Source organism: Pelobates fuscus, chromosome 4 (assembly GCF_036172605.1).
Source record: "Pelobates fuscus isolate aPelFus1 chromosome 4, aPelFus1.pri, whole genome shotgun sequence".
Taxonomy (NCBI): Eukaryota; Metazoa; Chordata; class Amphibia; order Anura; family Pelobatidae; genus Pelobates; species Pelobates fuscus.
In genome coordinates, this window is record NC_086320.1 from 30,271,085 (window position 1) to 30,293,234 (window position 22,150).

General features: G+C 41.8%; 1 protein-coding gene across 1 annotated transcript in view; it reads right to left on the minus strand.

Moving 5' to 3' along the window:
- TG (thyroglobulin) overlaps positions 1–22,150 on the minus strand; it is a 262,451-nt gene that overhangs the window by 106,013 nt on the left and 134,288 nt on the right. The window contains exons 35-39 of the mRNA XM_063451042.1: positions 18,298–18,432; positions 16,655–16,819; positions 14,601–14,805; positions 13,191–13,284; positions 9,288–9,447 (exon numbers count right to left, since the gene is read on the minus strand). Of these exons, the coding sequence (XP_063307112.1) occupies positions 9,288–9,447; positions 13,191–13,284; positions 14,601–14,805; positions 16,655–16,819; positions 18,298–18,432 (759 nt within the window). The remainder of the gene's footprint in view (positions 1–9,287; positions 9,448–13,190; positions 13,285–14,600; positions 14,806–16,654; positions 16,820–18,297; positions 18,433–22,150) is intronic.

A 22,150-nucleotide genomic window follows, 5' to 3' on the forward strand; every position in this document is an offset into this window, starting at 1 on the left:
CTTGACGTGACATCTCTGTATACGGTAATCAATCACCGTTTGGGGCTGGAAGCTCTTGATCACTATATGTCCCAGGATTTGGACTTGTCCTCAGGCCAGAGGGATTTCATATTGACTTCTGTCCAGTTTATATTAGAACACAATTTTTTCTTTTTTAACGATCAACATTATCTCCAGATAACAGGTACCGCCATGGGCACCAGGTTCGCCCCCAGTTATGCCAACACCTATATGCGGAGATGGGAAGAACTCTTCGTATGGTCTGGGCATGACTGGAGGGAGAGCATGGTGCTCTGGCGGCGTTATATTGATGATGTGATCGTCATCTGGAAGGGGTCTTCTGACAGCTTTTCAGATTATGTTCATTATCTCAATTCCAACTTGTTCAACCTTGTCTTTACTCCTGAGTGGAACAAGAGCAGGATCCATTTTTTGGACCTCGAAATTTTCTGTGATCAGGGCCAAATCCATACTAAATGTTTCTTCAAGCCAACGGATGGCAATGGTTTCGTCCACCAACGTAGCTGCCACCACAAACCGTGGCTTAAAGGCATAGCGCGTAGCCAGTTCACTAGACTTAAGCGCAATTGTTCCCGCCCACATGATTTCCATACCCAGTCCACACATATAAAGAACAAATTGTGTGCGAGGGGCTATAACAAAAACACCCTAGAGAAAGAGATCCGCTCCATAGGCTCTTTAGAACGAAGCCAACTTTTGGAGGACAAACCACCGGGGACAGGAGGGAGGGGTAATTTTAGATCTTCCTTTGTAACTCAATACAATACCGATCATCTTAAGATAAAAAGAAGTTTAACTGAATTCTGGCCTATCTTACAACAGGACCCCATTTTGGGCAGTTCTCTATCTGAACGTCCAACAGTGATTTTCAAGCGAAATAAGAACCTTAAGAACATGCTAGCGCCCAGCTATGCGATTAAAACCAACAGATCTAATGTACCTCCCGATTCAGGTTGTTTTAGAGGATGCAATAGCTGCAAAGCTTGCACCACTGCCCATATGGAAAGAACCAATGAATTCGACAGTTGTGTAACTGGAGAATCCTTTGGGATTAAATCACCAATTAGTTGCCACACGGACCATGTAGTATATTTACTGCAGTGTCCGTGTGGCAAACAGTATGTGGGACGGACACAACGTATTTTTAAAGTTAGAATCTTGGAACACCTGAACAATATACGTAAGGGACTTGTTACTCATTCAGTCTCCGCCCACTGCTCCAGCTGTCCTTCTTTTTCATTCAAAGAATTTCGATGTATGGGGATCGAGCATGTTCTGCCCTATTGACGGGGAGGAGATAGAGTTAAGAAGCTATCCCAGAGGGAAACCTTCTGGATACACAAGCTAAAGACCCTGGAACCAAGGGGCTTAAATATTGGGATAGATCTTGTGTGCTTTTTGGAGTAACCGTAACGATTACTCTTCTCTCTATAATTTCTTTTTTAAGGGAGTACCCTTCCTCCAGACAAAGGAGTACCAATCAATCATATAGGTTACTAGGGACATGTTAATGTGGACTCCCTCTGGCCGGGGGATAACTTTTTTCTCCTTTTTCGCCTTTCTTTTTCTTTTGATGATATGGGACAATGAGAGTGATCTATTTTTTGGTGCATATGTATGAAACCAAAGAATATAATTAAGATAAAAAACAGATCAAGATAGCATATATGAAACAATAATAATTACTAACGTAGTTTATATTATACAGTTATGTGTACTAATCAGGTATTTATAATGTCCTTAACTAATAATATTTAGGGAACATTTGTAAAATTTATAGGTTATGGTTTTTTAGTTGATTATTTTTTTTAGCCTATCAGGTATGAGTCACTTGGTTAATTTTGTAATAGGTGCTTGTCACCTTTACTGATTCACGGAGGAATCTATAACTTCAAACAGGTTTTTGGAGATAAGGTGTGTGTCACTTTAAAATAAACCTATGGAGGGGTTTATTATAACAATATCCTCAATAAAGAAGAGGTTTATAGAAATTTATGAAGAGTCTGTCACTTTAAATAGATTTGCAGAGAAGGTGTTTGCTATTTCCATAGAATTACAGACACCAGAAGTATAATGTTTAATGTTTAATTTTGTCACATGACAAGTTCAAGTTCACTAAAGTAACTAATTATGTTTGTATATCATATATTAATTTATTTTTTCTCTTTCTAGAGATTAATTGCACCTTTAGTTATGTTTTGAGCTTTTAAGGGCTTTTTTTAAATGCATTAGGATGTTTTCGATTGAGATAGTTGTGTAATACCCACTGAGCATGTGCGGACTGCCCTTGGAACGCAAGTGGAACGCACGTGGAACGCATGTGGAACGCGGAAGTGAAAGAAAACGTCTACTTCCGGTTCCGGCGTATGAAAAAAACGCGCTCGTTTTCTGGGCATTGAAATGCCGAAAATGGAATCAGCTGGATGATATTATCCCTTGACCAATGGAGAGCAGCCCGGAGGACACCCCCCACACTTAGGACCAATGGGACATTGGGATTAGCCCTATTTATAGTGATTATTGTTAGGGTGAGTAGGATGTGTATATTTTTTTTTACAATCTGCAATATTGCTGTTGATTTCTTTTACTGTGTGGTCCCTGATGAAGTTCCTGTGTTGAACGAAACGCGTTGGACCTACTGCTGCACTTTTATATTTTATCTGCTTGGTGTTGTATCACCTTTTAAAGAAAATGAAACTACAAATATTTTCTACCATTACTCACCTGGAGTCCTGTGTCCCATTTGGCTGCTAGACACTACCGAAGGATACCAGCATCCCCCCATATTTCCTGGGGAGGCACCTTGAATGCTGTTTTACCTTTACTATCTCGTGAGTGCATCCATTTAAGCGCACATTTTCACTGTATATACTGTATCACACTATTGTTTTTTTTTCCTTGCATGTTCCCTATATAGACTGTACAGCCGTATCCCACTTCTGCTTGTGGTTCTATAGATAAAGTAATACATGTTTGTATTCCTGTCACTATAGTGCACTCCTTTATAAGCATTCATTTTATATTGGTATTTCTATACTACATGTGGTGTTTAGGGAACACAAGAGGTATTTTGAGGAGATTAATACATTTTGGCTATTTGGCAACTTATTTACATATATTTTTAGTTTATAAAATTAAACTCATCTGTAATCAAGCGTTCGGATAGTCTCCTCTGCGCAGTCATTCCTCCCTTGATGACGTCATCAGTTAGAATATGATGACTTTTGTCATCAAAGCTGACAAAGGTCAATTAATCATTGTGTTCGTCATTAAGATGAAGAGGTTGCAGTGCTTAAAGGGACACTCTGGGCACCAGTACAACTTTAATGCATTTGATAGGGTCTGGCCTCATTAATATGCCAAAATCTTTATTGTTATTGCATTAAAAAAAAAATGTTCAATAGAATGCTGCACCATTAGCCTGCCTCTTTAGCCACGCCCCCTTCACTCCAGAAAAATACTTCCTTATCAAATGTATGTACACAGCTCAGCCACTGACAGTGACCTGAACAACAAAACAACCTGCATTCGAAGGAGAGGACATCCAGAGAGGCATATAGTAAGGGTATCACTAGCTGTTTGCAGTTCATCTGACTGTTTGAAACTGGGTTGTCATTTATACTCGGTGCTGTTGGGGCTCAGAATATGTACATACCCAGGGCCGGCCTTAGGGGTGTGCGAGCTGTGCGGCCGCACAGGGCGCCATGGAGGGGGGGCGCCCTGCAGCCGACACAGCTCACACATGGCCGGCCGGAATGTAAAAAAAAATTGCGGCGGGGCGGAGCTTAGCTTGCGGCAGGGGCGGAGCTTAGCGTGAGGCAGGGGTGGGGCTTACCATGCGGCGAGGGCGGAGCTACAAGCACCGGATAACTGCTGCAGGGGAAGCAGGAAGGAGTCCCTGCTTCCCCCAACAAACAGTCTAAAGGAGCTGCACTGCCTGCCTGCCTCCACAATGAACTCCACAGGTAACTGTGTGATTGTCAGTGTGAGTGTGACTGTCTGCCTGTGTATGTGTGTGTATGACTGTCTGTCTGTGTGTGACTACCTGTGTGTGTGTCTGTATGACTGCCTGTGTGTGTCTGTATGCCTGTGTGTGTGTGTGTGTGTGTCTGTATGCCTGTGTGTGTGTGTGTGTCTGTGTGTGTGTATGACTGCCTGTGTGTGTGTCTGTATGACTGCCTGAGAGTGTGTGTGTCTGTATGCCTGTGTCTGTGTGTCTGTATGACTGTCTGTGTGTGTGTGTATGACTGCCTGTGTGTGTGTGTGTGTGTGTGTGTATGACTGCCGGTGTGTGTGTGTGTGTGTGTGTCTGTATGACTGCCTGTGAGTGTGTGTGTCTGTATGCCTGTGTGTGTGTGTGTATGTATGACTGTCTGTGTGTGTGTGTATGACTGCCTGTGTGTGTGTGTGTGTGTGTGTGTATGACTGTCTGTGTGTGTGTGTGTGACTGCCTGTGTGTGTGTGTGGGGGGACTGCCTGTGTGTGTATGACTACCTGTGTGTGTGTGACTGCCTGTGTGTGTGCGCCTGTGTGTGACTGTGTGTGACTGTGTGCATGTGCGTGTGTATGACTGCCTGTGTGTGTGTGTGACTACCTGTGTGTGTGTGTGTGACTGCCTGTGTGTGTATGACTGCCTGTGTGTGTGTGTATGACTGCCTGTGCGTGTGTGTGTGTGTGTGTGTGACTGCCTGTGTGTGTATGACTGCCTGTGTGTGTGTGACTGCCTGTGTGTGTGCGCCTGTGTGTGCCTGTGTGTGACTGTGTGTGTGTGTGTGTATGACTGCCTGTGTGTGTGTGTGTGTGACTGTCTGCCTGTGTGTGTGTGACTGCCTGCCTCTGTGTGTGTCGATGTCTTCCTGTGTGTGTATGTGTGTGTGTGTGTGTATCACATACAACCAATACACGCATATCACACACTGTTAATACACCCATTACAAATATCACACACAGCCAACACATAGGATAAATATCACACACAGTCATCATACCTACTATCACATACACAGACAACACAAACATTACATCATACATGTATGATGGTGGGGGGTGACGGGGGGGAGCTGTGAAGATTTTACGCACAGGGCGCCTAAAGGCCTAAGGCCGGCCCTGTACATACCTTTGATGGGAAAGTCTTTCTGGAGTGAGTGGGTGTGGCTAAATAGGCAGGTTTATGATGCAGCATTCTGCAAAACATTTATTTTTTGTGCAAAAACTATAAAGATTTGACCATGCTAAAAATACAGCATATTAATAAGGCCAAACCCTACTAAATGCAATAAAGATGTCTCTTTGAACAATACAACTGGACTCTATTAATATTACCCAGATACCAAACAAAATTACTGGGGTAGATTCTTGAAAACACATGCACATATGTTTCCAGTAATCTTAAAATAAAATAAAATTAGCTGTTTAATTTGTTTATTTCATAACGAAATATTAGCAATGCCTGCAGGTTTTAATAATATAATTTGTTTTTATGTAATCTCAAATGTCTTCTGTATACCATATTTGTTATAACAAAAATAATGCACGTGGAGAGAGAGGGTACAACACATGCAACTGTAACTGTAATAAATGACAGAGAATTGAGCAGTGAAACTGTACGGGCATGATCGATACACCAAAACTGCTCCATTAAACAATAGTTGTTTTGAATCCTATATTGTCCCTTTAGCCCCTTAAGGACACATGACATGTGTGACATGTCATGATTCCCTTTTTATCCAGAAGTTTGGTCCTTAAGGGGTTAAGAAAGTCAAAACACAAAATGTGTGTATATCTTGTATTGACCCGAATGCCTCCAGAGAACAAACCCAATCTCATCTCATTGATCACAACATTCATTAGCTTTTAGAGAAGTCATGAAGTTCTCATTGAGTGCCAATCACATGCACACACAGTTTTAATCTAGACAGGAAATATTTGAACATTATGTTTAGTATTGACAAGATGTACTATTCTCTATGTTATAAGTCAAAGCACAAAATAAGTAAATTGTTAAGGCCTTCGAATCATCGTATAACAAATTAATAAACAGTTGGTCTATTAGTGAGAAAGAGATAAAAGTTCCTTAGGAACAGAGGCGGCTCTAGACTTTATGAGGCCTTAGGCGAAACGCAAACATGAGGCCCCACTAACAAAAAAGTGTCACATATACACATTGATGCGCTGTCTACCTGTGTATGTGCCTGAGAGTGTGTCTGACAGAGAGTATCCTTGTGTGTCTGAATGTATGTCTCTGTGAGCATGTTTGCGTTTTTGTCTGAGACTCTATGTGTATGGGGTAGCTGCTTGAAGTGTGTTGTGTGTGTATAGGGGGGGGGGGGTGATGGTGAGAGGGGAGGGTGATGGTGAGAGGGAGAGGGGGTGCGATGGTGAGAGGGAGAGGGGGTGCGATGGTGAGAGGGAGAGGGGGTGCGATGGTGAGAGGGAGAGGGGGTGCGATGGTGAGAGGGAGAGGGGGTGCGATGGTGAGAGGGAGAGGGGGTGCGATGGTGAGAGGGAGCGGCGGTGCGATGGTGAGAGGGAGCGGGGGTGCGATGGTGAGAGGGAGCGGGGGTGCGATGGTGAGAGGGAGCGGGGGTGCGATGGTGAGAGGGAGCGGGGGGTGATGGTAATGTGAAAGGGAGGGGGGTGATGGTAATGTGAGAGGGGGTAATGTGAGAGTGAGGGGGGGTAATGTGAGAGTGAGAGTGGGTAATGTGAGAAGGAGGGGGTGATGGTGAGTGGGGTGAGGCTGAGGGTGGTGACGGAGGGTTATGCTGAGGGTGGGGGGCGTGATGCTGAGGGTGGGGGGGGGTGATGCTGAGGGTGGTGGGGGGGTGATGCTGAGGGTGGTGGGGGGGGTGATGCTGAGGGTGGTGGGGGGGGGTGATGCTGAGGGTGGTGGGGGGGTGATGCTGAGGGTGGTGGGGGGGTGATGCTGAGGGTGGGGGGGGGTGATGCTGAGGGTGGGGGGGGGGTGATGCTGAGGGTGGTGGGGGGGTGATGCTGAGGGTGGTGGTGGGGGTGATGCTGAGGGTGGTGGGGGTGATGCTGAGGGTGGTGGGGGGTGATGCTGAGGGTGGTGGGGGTGATGCTGAGGGTGGTGGGGGGTGGTGAGGCTGGGGGTGGTGGGGGGTGAGGCTGAGGGTGGTGGGGGGTGGTGAGGGTGGAGGGGGTGGTGAGGCTGGGGGTGGGGGTGAGGCTGAGGGTGGTGGGGGTGAGGCTGAGGGTGGTGGGGGGTGAGGCTGAGGGTGGTGAGGCTGAGGGGGTGATGCTGAGGGTGGTGGGGGGTGGTGAGGGTGGGGGGGGGGGGTGAAGCTGAGGGTGGTGGGGGTGGTGATGCTGAGGGTGGTGGGGGGTGAGGCTGAGGGTGGTGGGGGGTGAGGCTGAGGGTGGTGGGGGGGTGAAGCTGAGGGTTGTGAGGGGTGATGGTTGGTGATGGGGGGTGGTGGGGGTGAGGGTGAGGCTGGGGGTGGTGGGGGGTGAGGGTGAGGCTGGGGGTGGTGGGGGGTGAGGCTGAGGGTGGGGGGGTGAGGTGAGGCTGAGGGTGGTGGGGGGTGAGGCTGAGGGTGGTGGGGGGTGAGGCTGAGGGTGGTGGGGGGGGTGATGGTGAGGGTGGGGGGGTGAGGCTGAGGGTGGTGGGGGTGATAGTGAGTGAGGCTGAGGGTGGTGATGGTGAGGGGGGTGAGGCTGAGGGTGGTGGGGGTGATGGTGAGGGTGAGGCTGAGGGTGGTGATGGTGAGTGAGGCTGAGGGTGGTGATGGTGGGGGGGTGAGGCTGAGGGTGGTGGGGGGTGATGGTGAGGGTGGTGGGGGTGATGGTGAGTGAGGCTGAGGGTGGTGGGGGTGATGGTGAGTGAGGCTGAGGGTGGTGATGGTGAGGGGGGGTGAGGCTGAGGGTGGTGATGGTGGGGGGGGTGAGGCTGAGGGTGGTGGGGGGTGATGGTGAGGGGGGTGAGGGTGGGGGGGGTGATGGTGAGTGAGGCTGGGGGTGAGGCTGAGGGTGGTGGGGGTGATGGTGAGTGAGGCTGAGGGTGGTGATGGTGAGGGGGGGTGAGGCTGAGGGTGGTGATGGTGGGGGGGGTGAGGCTGAGGGTGGTGGGGGGTGATGGTGAGGGGGGTGAGGGTGGGGGGGGTGATGGTGAGGGGGGTGAGGGTGGGGGGGGTGATGGTGAGTGAGGCTGGGGGTGAGGCTGAGGGTGGTGGGGGTGATGGTGAGTGAGGCTGGGGGTGAGGCTGGGGGTGGTGGGGGTGATGGTGAGTGAGGCTGGTGATGGTGAGTGAGGCTGAGGGTGATGAGGCTGTGGGGGGAACGGCTGGGGGTGGTGATGGTGGTGGGGGGTGATGGGGAGGGAGAGCCTACCTTTCCCTGGTGGTCCAGTGGGCTCCCTGGTGGTCCGGTGGCCATTACTTCCGGTCTGCAGCTCCGCAGAGCTGCAGACCGTGTAATCTCGCGAGATTTCAGAGCGTTGCCGTGGTAACCCGCGGCAACGCTCTGATTGGCCAATTCTTGCGAGTCACATGGTCTGCAGCTCTGCACACTGCGGAGCTGCAGACCAGTGTCTGCGGTGGCTGGCCGGCAGCCAGGAGGGGCCTCGCACCCGGCGGCATACCGGGCAAGCCGCCGGGCCCCCTCCTGGTGTCAGGTCCTCGGTCAGTGACCGAGGACCTGACACACTCTGCCAACAGGCGGTTTAGGCGGCCGCGAGGCCCCAGCCAGCGCGAGGCCTTAGGCGGCGGCCTAAACCGCCTAATTAGAGAGCCGCCTCTGCTTAGGAATATTTTTAAAGGTCAACTGTCACCTCAAAATGTTTTGATAGAATAATCCTTTCATCAACGTTTTTGAAAATAAATCTTTTTTAAAATAATGTAAAAAAAAAACGAGAGAAAACCTCATCCCTACCTTTAGTATGTTACAAGATTTTTCAGCCATATACATGCACCTTCTAACAGACAACGTTTCAAACCACCAGATAGTCTCTATGGTCTTCCGTGCTTCACTCCCTGCACCAAAGTAGAAAAAGACCATAGAGACTAACTGTCGGTGTTCAGACACTGTCTGATCCAAGGTGCATGTATATGGCTAAGGATCCGGTCATGTACTCGAGGTAGGGAAGAGTTTTCCTCACGTTTGTGCATATACGGCATTAAAAAAAAATGTTTTGGTTTCAAAACTTGATGAAAGGATTATGATATAAAAAAAATAGTTTTGAGGTGACAGTGTCCTTTAAATAAGTGTGATTTGCCCAATCAACAAGGAAATGGTATGTATAAACTTACTGATGCTTAGGAAACCAAATACGCCAACTCTGTAACCCGCAGTAACCACGATAATATCGCCTATGGCTGCCTGGTAGGATCCGTCAATAAACGTCTGTCCATTTTCACTGTAATCGCTCGGACTGTTGTGGAAATAAAGAAGAACGGGGGCGCTTGCTCTCTAAAACAAAATATTGAGAAAAGAAATATATTTATGCACATAATGTCATTTGTATAACAATGTCAAACTGAAACTGGATCAAGTGCAATATAACATGCATAAAAAATTCCACTCACCCACTAGCCAATAGCAAATGGAAAATATAGCCCTGGTGTCTGTGTCATGGACCTCCTGGCTTGCAGTGGCTAGTAATTGTTTTAGGCTTGTCTAGTCTAGCAGTGCAGGACTTGAAATACTGAGCCCAGCAATAGAGCAAGTTTGAAGATTGTTTAAATAAGTATCAGAAAAACAGCAAAATACATGTAAATGTAAAATGCTATGTTTTTTTTTACAGTGCATAAAAAGTATGATTTTTGCCATCGCAGTATGGTGCCAGGTATTATGTACATGGCCATCTACGTTACTGCCTTGCTACCATTCTCACAGAAGTATTATGTTTCCTTTTTGCATTTCGATGTAAAAAATATTTACACCTATCCATGTTGCCTAATCATTATGAGCTACACAGTAATAAAACAAGATGTTCCACACTGTTTCATGCCTCTGTAAGACTAAAAACACGGTGGTATTTGTGGCTGACATGCCTCCTCTGCAGTTCAAGGCCCAAAATTCGTCAGCACTACCACGTGTGAGCATTGGGCTGACATACGAACATCCTTCAGCACATACTTCTAATAATAGGAGTTATGCAATAAGACCCACTACTGACGTTAAAAGGTAATATGGTCAGAGATTGCCTAGCAATGTTGGACTATGTTATCTCTTTACTGTAGAAAACAGGAGGTCACATATTTCACCTGGAGCAGAGGAAAAGATTGCTACAATAACAATAATGACGTGCAATTCTATTCTATATGTCAACATATTCCACAGCACTTTACAATTATAGAGAGGGGTTATTTGAAGGGGAAGATGGCCCTGTTCAAACAAGCTTACAATATACAGTATCTCACAAAAGTGAGTACACCCCTCACATTTGTGAAAATATTTTATTATAACTTTTCAAGTGACAACACTGAAGAAATGACACTCTGCTACAATGTAAAGTAGTAAGTGTACAGCCTGTATAACAGTGAAAGTTTGCTGTCTCCTCAAAATAACTCGACATACAGCCATTAATGTCTAAACGTTGGCAATAAAAGTGAGTACACCACTAAGTGGAAATCCCAAATTGGACCCAATTAGCCATTTTCCCTCCCCGGTGTTATGTGACTCGGTAGTGTTACAAGGTCTAAGGTGTGTATGGGGAGCAGGTGTGTTAAATTTGGTGATATCGCTCTCACACTCTCTTATACTGATCACTAGAAGTTCAACATGGCACCTCATGGCAAAAAACTATCTGAGGATTTGAAAAAAAGAATTGTTAACCTACATAAAGATGGCCTAGGCTATAAGAAGATTCCAAGACCCTGAAACTGAGCTGCAGCACGGTGGGCAACACCATACAGCGGTTTCACAGGACAAGCTCCACTCAGAACAGACCTCGCCATGGTCGACCAAAGAAGTTGAGTGCACGTGCTCAGCGTCATATCCAGAGGTTGTCTTTGGGAAATATACATATGAGGGCTGCCAGCATTGCTGCAGAGGTTGAAGGGGTGGGGGGGGGGGGGTCAGTCTGTCAGTGCTCAGACCATACGCCGCACACTGTATCAAATTGGTCTGCATGTCTGTCATCCCAGAAGGAAGCCTCTTCTAAAGATGATGCACAAGAAAGCCCGCAAACAGTTTGCTGAAGGCAAGCAGACTAAGGATATGGATCACTGGAACCATGTCCTGTGGTCCGATGAGACCAAGAAAAACGTATTTGGTTCAGATGGTGTCAAGGGTGCGTGGCAGCAACCAGGTGAGGAGTACAAAGACAAATGTGTCTTGCCTACAGTCCAGCATTGTGATGGGAGTGTCATGGTCTGGGCCTGCATGAGTGCTGCCAGAACTGGGGAGCTACAGTTCATTGAGGGATCCATGAATGCCAACATGTACTGTGACAAACTGAAGCAGAGCATGATCCCCTCCCTTCGGAGACTGGGCCGCAGGGCAGTACTCCAACATGATAACGAAACCAAACACACCTCCAAGACGACCACAGCCTTGCTTAAGAAGGTAAAGGTGATTGACTGGCCAAGTATGTCTCCAGACCTAAACCTTATTGAACATCTGTGGGGTATCCTCAAATGGAGGGTGGGGGAGCACAAGGTCTCTAACCTCCACCATCTCCGTGTTGTCGTCATTGAGGAGTGGAAGAGGACTCCAGTGGGAACCTGTGAAGCTCTGGTGAACTCTATGCCCATGAGGGCTAAGGCAGTGCTGGAAAAAAAATGTGGGCCACACAAAATATTGACACTTTGGGCCCAATTTGGACAGTTCTATTTAGGGGTGTATTCACTTTTGTTGCCAACGTTTTAGACATTAATGACTGTGTGTCAAATCAGTGAGTCTGTGCCTGTCAGTTACGTCTGCGTGTTTGTCATTGAATGTGTGTGTGACTGTCAGTGTGTATGTGCCAGTGGGTGTTTGTCTGTCAGTGAGTGCATGTGTATCTGACAGTGTGTTCATGTCAGTGTGTCTGTAGTGTGTGTTGGTTAAACAGTGTGTGAGACAATGACTGTCTGTCAGTAAATTTATGTCAGTGTATGTGTATCAGCAAGGGCATGTTGTCTGTCAGTAAGCTTCCACACTGTCATCCCCCCACACTGTCATCCCCACACCCTGTCCCCAACTCTGTCATCCCCATACCCTGACCCACGCTGCACCCCACACTGTCACCTTTCTATGCACTGCCTCCACATTGTCACCTTCCTACGTGCTTCCCCCCAAAACTGTCACCTTCCTACAGACTGCCCCGCTATACTGTCACCTTCATATACACTGCCCCTCTCTTCCAGGCCACAGGTGAGAGGTGGAGTAGGAAAAAAAACAATTAAATTTAAACTGCTCACCCCCCAAACACGTATCAAATAGTACACACGTACACACACTAAATGCACTACACAGGCACTACTACATGCACAGACACTGCATCCACTAGACAGACTGCCTCCAATATACACACTGCATCCACTATACATACACACATATAATGCATTCACTACACACACTGCATCCACTAGACACACACAATGCATTTACTACATATAATACACACACTGCATCTACTACACAAACAAACATTACATTCACTAAACACACTGTCTAACATGATGTTGCTGGCGTGCTGTTGGTGCGGTGCAGTGCGGGTGAGGGGGGGGGGGAGGGTCAGCATTCAATCCTAGGACCCAGGCAACGCAATGTCTTGGGCCGGCTATGTATATGATATTTATTCAATGATGGAGGTGGGAGCTGACATTGAACGGATTTGGAGCCGGGCCTCTATGGTTAGGTCTTCCTGTATCATTTTGGTATATGTCGACAATTTGACAAGGTAGGGTTTATTTAAAACACAAGAGCAGTGAGATCTATGTTCAAAGATGCAGAACTCTCTGCTTTTGGCAATGATGTATGCTGTAGAAAAACAATATAAAAAGTTACAGATCTCAGTTTTCTTCTTTGTGAAAGAGAGGAGTAGTCGAGGTTAATGTACTCACTTCCCTGAGCATAGGAGTCTAGCAACAACCCTATAACTGAATTCCTTTCTGCACAGCTGGTGCCACGTTACTCACATTTTGTATCGATAATACATAGCTCTGGAGTTTAACTAAACTGCAGTTTTATGAATATGTTCAACGTTATTGTTTTGAAATACTTACAATATTACTAGGAACAAACACATTGAGATACAGGCAGTCTTCGCTGACGGACGAATATTGAGCCTTTCCATCTCCAGGCTGTAGGCAGCTTGACCTATTAAGATACATACACCGAGCCTGATACACATATATCCACAATATGCACAACTAAACACGTCGTAAGCCAACTATTAAAGCAGCTCTGCATGGAGAACTCAATTAACTAAACTATGATTCCTTTAATTAAAATTGCCAACAGAACGAATTTGCTGAATTAGCAGGGTTATTTACTAAAGTAAAAATTGTCAGAAATTTTAAGTGAGTTTCAAATTTTAGACTAAAATAGCTGAACTAAATACATAGCCGACTCTGAGAATTTTTTCAATTTAACTATTTAAACCTTAAATTTGAAATTCACTTTGACTTCATTTGGAATTCCTGAATTCCCACTTTAGTAAATAATTATATTAGTTAAAGGGACACTATAGTCACCTGAACAACTTTAGCTTAATGAAGCAGGTTTGGTGTATAGAACATGCCACTGCAGCCTCACTGCTCAATCCTCTGCCATTTAGAAGTTAAATCCCTTTGTTTATGAACCCTAGTCACACCTCCCTGCATGTGACTTGCATAGCCTCCCTAAACACTTCCTGTAAAGAGAGCCCTATTTAGGCTTTCTTCATTGCAAGTTCTGTTTAATTAAGATTTTCTTATCCCCTGCTATGTTAATAGCTTGCTAGACCCTGCAAGAGCCTCCTGTATGTGATTAAAGTTCAATTTAGAGATTGAGATACAATTATTTAAGGTAAATTACATCTGTTTGAAAGTGAAACCAGTTTTTTTTGTTCATGCAGGCTCTGTCAATCATAGCCAGGGGAGGTGTGGCTAGGGCTGCATAAACAGAAACAAAGCGATTTAACTCCTAAATGACAGTGAATTGAGCAGTGAAATTGCAGGGGAATGATCTATACACTAAAGCTGCTTTATTTAGCTAAAGTAATTTAGGTGACCATAGTGTTCCTTTAACAATGTCTACTTCATGGGTTGAAGAAAGTATCATGCAAGTAATTATTCTGGCTTTTATTTGTGAGCTGGAAAATTGCTTGGCAATTGTAAGAATGATTATAAACTAGAAAGGCTGTGACTTAACACTGGAGGCTTCAATGTTTAACTTTAAATTTTAAAAAAAGGGGAAAATAGCCATCTTTGATGATCTTCGATAGAGCATAGGCCTTGACCGAAAAATGGCAAAGATAATGCATTATTTGATTCTCTTTTCTACTGTAGTTGGATCATATTTTGTTTGTTCTGTTACATTTGTAACACTGTGACACTGAACTTCATGACTTTAACTGCGTTACCCTGGACACATTTACCCTACGAAAGTAGCAATTTGATATTATAAAGAGAAAAGTTGGCGATCGCAAATACCTGGCTGTGGTGACATTCAAGGTCCCTGTCCAGTTATATGGTTGAGGAGGATGGAATCGTAAATTACCAACTGGAGGAGCAGCGAAAGGAATGCCAAGATACTGATTGACATATTTGACATCTGAGCCAATGAGAATGGCTCGTGAATTGCCCAATAGAGAACCCCTGGATGGAATGGTCAGCAATGGCAAAGGAAGGGGAGAAGCTAAAACATTAAATTGGAGAGAAGAAACTGGTGATACTTCTTCTACAGAACTTCTCATCTACATAATAATGATATCAAAGTAATTAATTAAAGAAGATTAATGTTTTACTTATTTCCAAGTACATCCTAGGACTTGAATATTATTATTACCCAAAAAAACAGTACGCAGAGTTTATTTGTTTCTTTAACTTGACTGTAGATGCTTTAAAAGCAGAATGGTTTTTTGATTACTTTAATCAGTGGGAAGTGTTTGTCTAACCAAAACCTTATAAACATGTCTATATGAGTCAGCGTTTAGATAAGCATGCATTAACCAAATGCCTACAAGACAATATAATGTATATAAGCGCTTGTCTAGTGCAAGTGTTAAGTTATATATGAAAAACAACTAAAGCTGCTACCACACTGTGGTGTGTAATTTCTACCAAAAAATACACAAAAGACCAATATTGTATATACCAAATACAGTGGAGTGCTTAACTATGATAGTGAATATATAGGTAACCCTGTGAAATATAAGATATATTTAATTTAAGTTCACTTCTGTATCTCGAACAATTTGGTCGTATATACCTTTAAGAAAAATACAAATAACAAAAAATAGTACAGTATCTCTTAGTATATCTATACAATAAGCAGAATATTGGGGCACTAACATGTTCCAGAGCTATGAGCGAGCTCTGGGAATATACGCTAGTAGGTCCGTTTAGGTGACCTTCCCCTTTCTTCTTGCAGAGTGGTGTAAGGTTTCTTAATATGTAATGGTGGTTTCAGAAATTGGATTGAGGAAGCCATTTGGTGAAATGCATCTCTGGGACTTAACTACATATATTTTATATTATTTAGGGTGGTATGATCCCTAACCATATCTTGCTGATCTACTGAGCCAATTTATAGGCTCCAGGCATGTGAGTATTCTACCTTTTTAAATATCGGAATATCTCCTAAACAATGTTACACTATCTCTAAATCTCTTTCTTTGAGATACCTGACACCACCATTAAATATTAAGAAACCTTACACCACTCTTCAAGAAGAAAGGGGAAGGTCGACCTAAATGGACCTACTAGCGTATATTCCCAGAGCTAGGTTATAGCTCTGGAACATGTGAGTGCCCCATTATTCTGTTTATTGTATAGATATCATAAAGTATACTGCACTTTTTAATGGTATTTGTATTTTTCTTAAAGGTATATACAACACCAAATTGTTCGAGATACAGAAGTGAACTTAAAGTAAATATATATATCTAATATTTCATAGGGTAAACTATATATTCACTAACATAGTTTAGCGCTCCACTGTATTTGGTATATAAAATATTAACCAAATGCCGGTTAAGACATTTGCAGTTCTGACCCTCAAGTAACTGATGGAGTTTGACTACTGAACTTCTGTGCCAGTCTTTGACTAGATAATTCCTATTGCTTCCCCTAATATATCAAGTACCTTGGTTTCAAACAGGTTCTGTTGACTATCATCTATTTAATTCAGTCTTCATTTCATTTTTCTACTCACCAGTCGTATGTATCATATTTATCCCATGTACGTTTCTAGTGTTAATGTTATTTCTGGTTATTTCCATTATTTTAGGTCTTGTGAAGGAGTAGTTGTGATAATTTCTAATTTTATTTAGACGAATTATTAGCATTTAATCTCAATAATTTTTTTTCTAGTAAAATAATTGAATAAAATATGCCCTGAAAAGTTGGGTAAATACAATGTATAAATTGTTCTAAATGATAATTTATTGTATTATGCTAAATAACATAATTAATATCGTAATTATATTGTTGTGCCATATTTTACCAATATCACATTTCATGCCTTATGTTCCCGGGTACCTTACCTTTCTTTCGATAAATGTAGGTAGCTGGCTCTTTGATTAAAACACGACAAGTATGTTTTTTGAGACTGTGGTAGCAGCTCTGAGTCTCTGGATAAAAAATGCAACGCGTTTTTGTTTGTTGTACTTCAATTGAAGTCGTCATACAGGACTGTACCTGAGAACAGGCTGCAAAAAAAACAAAGTAGCATTGCACGGGTCAAAGGAGTAAAAGTCACTTATTTCAAAATGTGGTCTACAAAGGTCAAAATGTAATAGAAATTATTGTCCAATAGATTTCTGGGGACACATATCATCAAATTGTCACCAACTGTAAAATCATCTTTAGGGAAGGGTCAGTCCAAGAAATAAGCAGAAGTTTTGAGGACAACAAATTCAAAGATTAAACCAGTGGCCATTGTATCTTGTTGTCTCAATTTCTAAGATTTCGTAACTTCACCAAGGAAGGCAGTGTGAATTAAACCGTTTTTTTAAGTCCAGATAACGAGGAAAAAACACGTTATTTAGTAGCTACCTGCAATATCTGAAATTAATATTGTCCTGGTTAATTCTATACTTAGCCAGTAACACAGTAACAATGTGTTGGGAGATATAATGCCCCATCGATGACGGTTATACACATGGAAGTGATTTGTGACTACCAGGAATAGATATTTATATCAGGCATCCCCAGACAAAATTGTTGTATTTGGGTTAATGCGCTGCAGGCAAGTATTTTGTTACGTCATGTTCTATGTTAACATAACAATATGTTATTTACATAGGCTTTTACAAAATGAATAAGCAGTACGGGGGGGTTCTAATGAGCAGACTGAGATTATAGAAAATTGCAACATTTGGACCTTAAAGCGGCTCTGTCACGTTCTGGGTCTTTGTATATTTCACAAGAATTATGATGGTGACTTTGCCACTTACAATAAGGTAGGTATGGAATGCAAGGGAAGGTGTGTTTTACTTACCTGAACCGGTCCCTCTTGGCTGCCGGCATCTTGCATGCACCCAAGTACAAAACTGATATAAATGCAGGATCCCACAAGACCATAAGATCCCCTGACGCACAGCCGATTTCCCTTCAGCCATCACCCACGTCAGCTGAGGGCTTGAAAAACTAGACAGTCGTAGCTCAACATTTTTGTCAAGCTTTCTCAAGCGTAGAAAACCTCCGTGAGACAGAGAAGTCCCTATTTTGTCTTGTGATATCTTTTGACTGGGATGGAATTTCATTGAAATTCCAACATAATCTTTTAGAGCATTTTATAACTATTTTAACTTTATGAAATGCTAATTTGTTTTGTGTGGGAGTGTGGTGGGGAGAGGGGTGGTAACAGGGTTAAAAGGTTGAAAAAAAGATTACAGCCATGGAGTTTAATTAAGTAGAGACTTGGTAAGTTTATTTAACAGGAACACATGAATAATAAAAAATATATATATAAAACGGTTTTACTGATATCAGAAAAATGAAACATTCATGGAAATGTCCACTGTTTGAAAAAAGAAAACAAAGTCATGCTTTTAAAAACTGTTTTTAATACAAACAAAAGATGCAAAACTACCCCTTTCATCTAAGCAATACAATATTGAGCCATTGTAACAGTTTGCGAAACCCTTTTGAACTGAAAAAAATTAAATGGAAAAATTATTGTTACCTGATAAGCAGTAATTCTGGCCAGTCCTTAGAGTGTTTGTAGTATATCCTGTGAGCTGCAATGTGTCGTATTCAGAAATAGATGAATCAATACTCACAGAGGAGCTATCCAACAGTATCCAATCATCCAGTGATACTAAACAAAGAGATAAACCTTAGATCAATATTAGATTTATTTAAACTGCAATCTATCATAGTAACTAAACTACATTCCTCTATTCATAACATAAATTAATATATTATATTATATTGATACATTCATATTACACTACACTCCTCCATTCACATTATATATTCTATTACATTCCTCCATTCATATTACACTACACTCCTCCATTCACATTATATATTCTATTACATTCCTCCATTCATATTACACTACACTCCTCCATTCACATTATATATTCTATTACATTCCTCCATTCATATTACACTACACTCCTCCATTCACATTATAGATATTACATTCCTCCGTTCATATTACACTACACTCCTCCATTCACATTATAGATTCTATTACATTCCTCCATTCATATTACACTACACTCCTCCATTCACATTATATATTCTATTACATTCCTCCATTCATATTACACTACACTCCTCCATTCACATTATATATTATATTACATTCCTCCATTCATATTACACTACACTCCTCCATTCACATTATATATTCTATTACATTCCTCCGTTCATATTACACTACATTCCTCCATTCACATTATAGATTCTATTACATTTCTCCATTCATATTACACTACACTCCTCCATTCACATTATATATTCTATTACATTCCTCCGTTCATATTACACTACATTCCTCCCTTCACATTATATATTCTATTACATTCCTCCATTCATATTACACTACACTCCTCCCTTCACATTATATATTCTATTACATTCCTCCATTCATATTACACTACACTCCTCCATTCACATTATATATTCTATTACATTCCTCCATTCATATTACACTACACTCCTCCATTCACATTATATATTCTACTACATTCCTCCATTCATATTACACTACACTCCTCCATTCACATTATATATTCTACAAAATTCCTCCATTCATATTACACTACATTCCTCCATTCACATTATATATTCTACTACATTTCTCCATTCATATTACACTACACTTCTCCATTCACATTATATATTCTATTACATTCCTCCATTCATATTACACTACACTCCTCCATTCACATTATATATTCTATTACATTCCTCCATTCATATTACACTACACTCCTCCATTCACATTATAGATATTACATTCCTCCGTTCATATTACACTACACTCCTCCATTCACATTATAGATTCTATTACATTCCTCCATTCATATTACACTACACTCCTCCATTCACATTATATATTCTATTACATTCCTCCATTCATATTACACTACACTCCTCCATTCACATTATATATTCTATTACATTCCTCCATTCATATTACACTACACTCCTCCATTCACATTATATATTCTATTACATTCCTCCGTTCATATTACACTACATTCCTCCATTCACATTATAGATTCTATTACATTCCTCCATTCATATTACACTACATTCCTCCATTCACATTATATATTCTATTACATTCCTCCATTCATATTACACTACATTCCTCCCTTCACATTATATATTCTATTACATTCCTCCATTCATATTACACTACACTCCTCCATTCACATTATATATTCTATTACATTCCTCCATTCATATTACACTACACTCCTCCATTCACATTATATATTCTACTACATTCCTCCATTCATATTACACTACACTCCTCCATTCACATTATATATTCTATTACATTCCTCCATTCATATTACACTACATTCCTCCATTCACATTATATATTCTATTACATTCCTCCATTCATATTACACTACATTCCTCCATTCACATTATATATTCTATTACATTCCTCCATTCATATTACACTACACTTCTCCATTCACATTATATATTCTATTACATTCCTCCATTCATATTACACTACATTCCTCTATTCACATTATATATTCTACTACATTCCTCCATTCATATTACACTACATTCCTCCATTCACATAATATATTCTATAACATTCTTCTATTCATATTACACTACATTCCTCCATTCACATTATATATTCTACTACATTCCTCCATTCACATTATATATTCTACTACATTCCTCCATTCATATTACACTACATTCCTCCATTCACATTATATATTCTATTACATTCCTCCATTCATATTACACTACATTCCTCCATTCACATTATATATTCTATTACATTCCTCCATTCATATTACACTACATTCCTCCATTCACATTATATATTCTATTACATTCCTCCATTCATATTACACTACACTCCTCCATTCACATTATATATTCTATTACAATTCTCCATTCATATTACACTACATTCCTCCATTCCCATTATAGATTCTATTACATTCCTCCATTCATATTACACTACACTCCTCCATTCACATTATATATTCTATTACATTCCTCCATTCACATTACACTACATTCATCCATTCACATCATAGATTCATAAATTGGGGGTGCAATAAGATGGCACTGATTCAGTAGGGTCTCACTCTTTTGGTTACTTTAACAAATTAATTATCACCTTGAGTTAAAAACTAACACTATTCAGTCATTAAATTACACTGCCACATGACGGACTACATTAATCCATTCATATTAAACCACTTCCATTCATTCTTATTAGCTGCATTTCTCATTATTATATTAAGCTGCACCCCCCAATTCATATTAAACTGCACCCCCAATTCATATTAAACTGCACCCCCCAATTCATATTAAACTGCACCCCCAATTCATATTAAACTGCACCCCCAATTCATATTAAGCTGCACCCCAATTCATATTAAACTGCACCCCCAATTCATATATTAAGCTGCACCCCCAATTCATATTAAGCTGCACCCCCAATTCATATTAAACTGCACCCCCAATTCATATTAAACTGCACCCCCCAATTCATATTAAACTGCACCTCCAATTCCTTTATTAAGCTGCACCCCCAATTCATATATTAAGCTGCACCCCCAATTCATATAAAGCTGCACCCCCAATTCATATTAAACTGCACCCCCAAATTCATTTTAAACTGCACCCCCCAATTCATATTAAACTGCACCCCCCAATTCATATTAAACTGCACCCCCAATTTATATTAAACTGCGTTATTTTACAAATTTGAACTGCATTGTTTCATGCATATTAAACTACATTGTCCAGTTGTTTTAAAACAATCTGCCTTCTTATGTAACTATATGACTGAATTCTACTATATCCCCCCAGCCTTATTAAACACGTCCCCATCCCTTTAACCCCTTAAGGACACATGACATGTGTGACACGTCATGATCCCCTTTTATTCCAGAAGTTTGGTCCTTAAGGGGTTAAACTCATTGCTCACATTCTTCCCATTTAACATGATCACTCCATTGTTCCTTAGCTGCCCAGTCCCATCAGTTTAAACTACATGAATCAGTTTTTCCTAATCTACATAATCTATACCTTCTTAAACAATTTTCATCTATTCTCCTTAAACATGTTTCCCTTTTCTGCTTAAACTGAATTTCCCTATTCTTCTGAAACTCTTTATCTATGTGTTTAATCTGCAGTAGTCTAGTCTGACAATTAGTGAAACCAACCCGTAACTAATACACTGTCATATTGCGACAGTATGTCAACAGTGTGCTATGCTGAGTTGCAGGTGTCGGGTATAGACTCAATGTAGCTAGCAATCCATCCTTAGATGTATGGAGGATACAATTACCAGTAAGGACATTGTCACA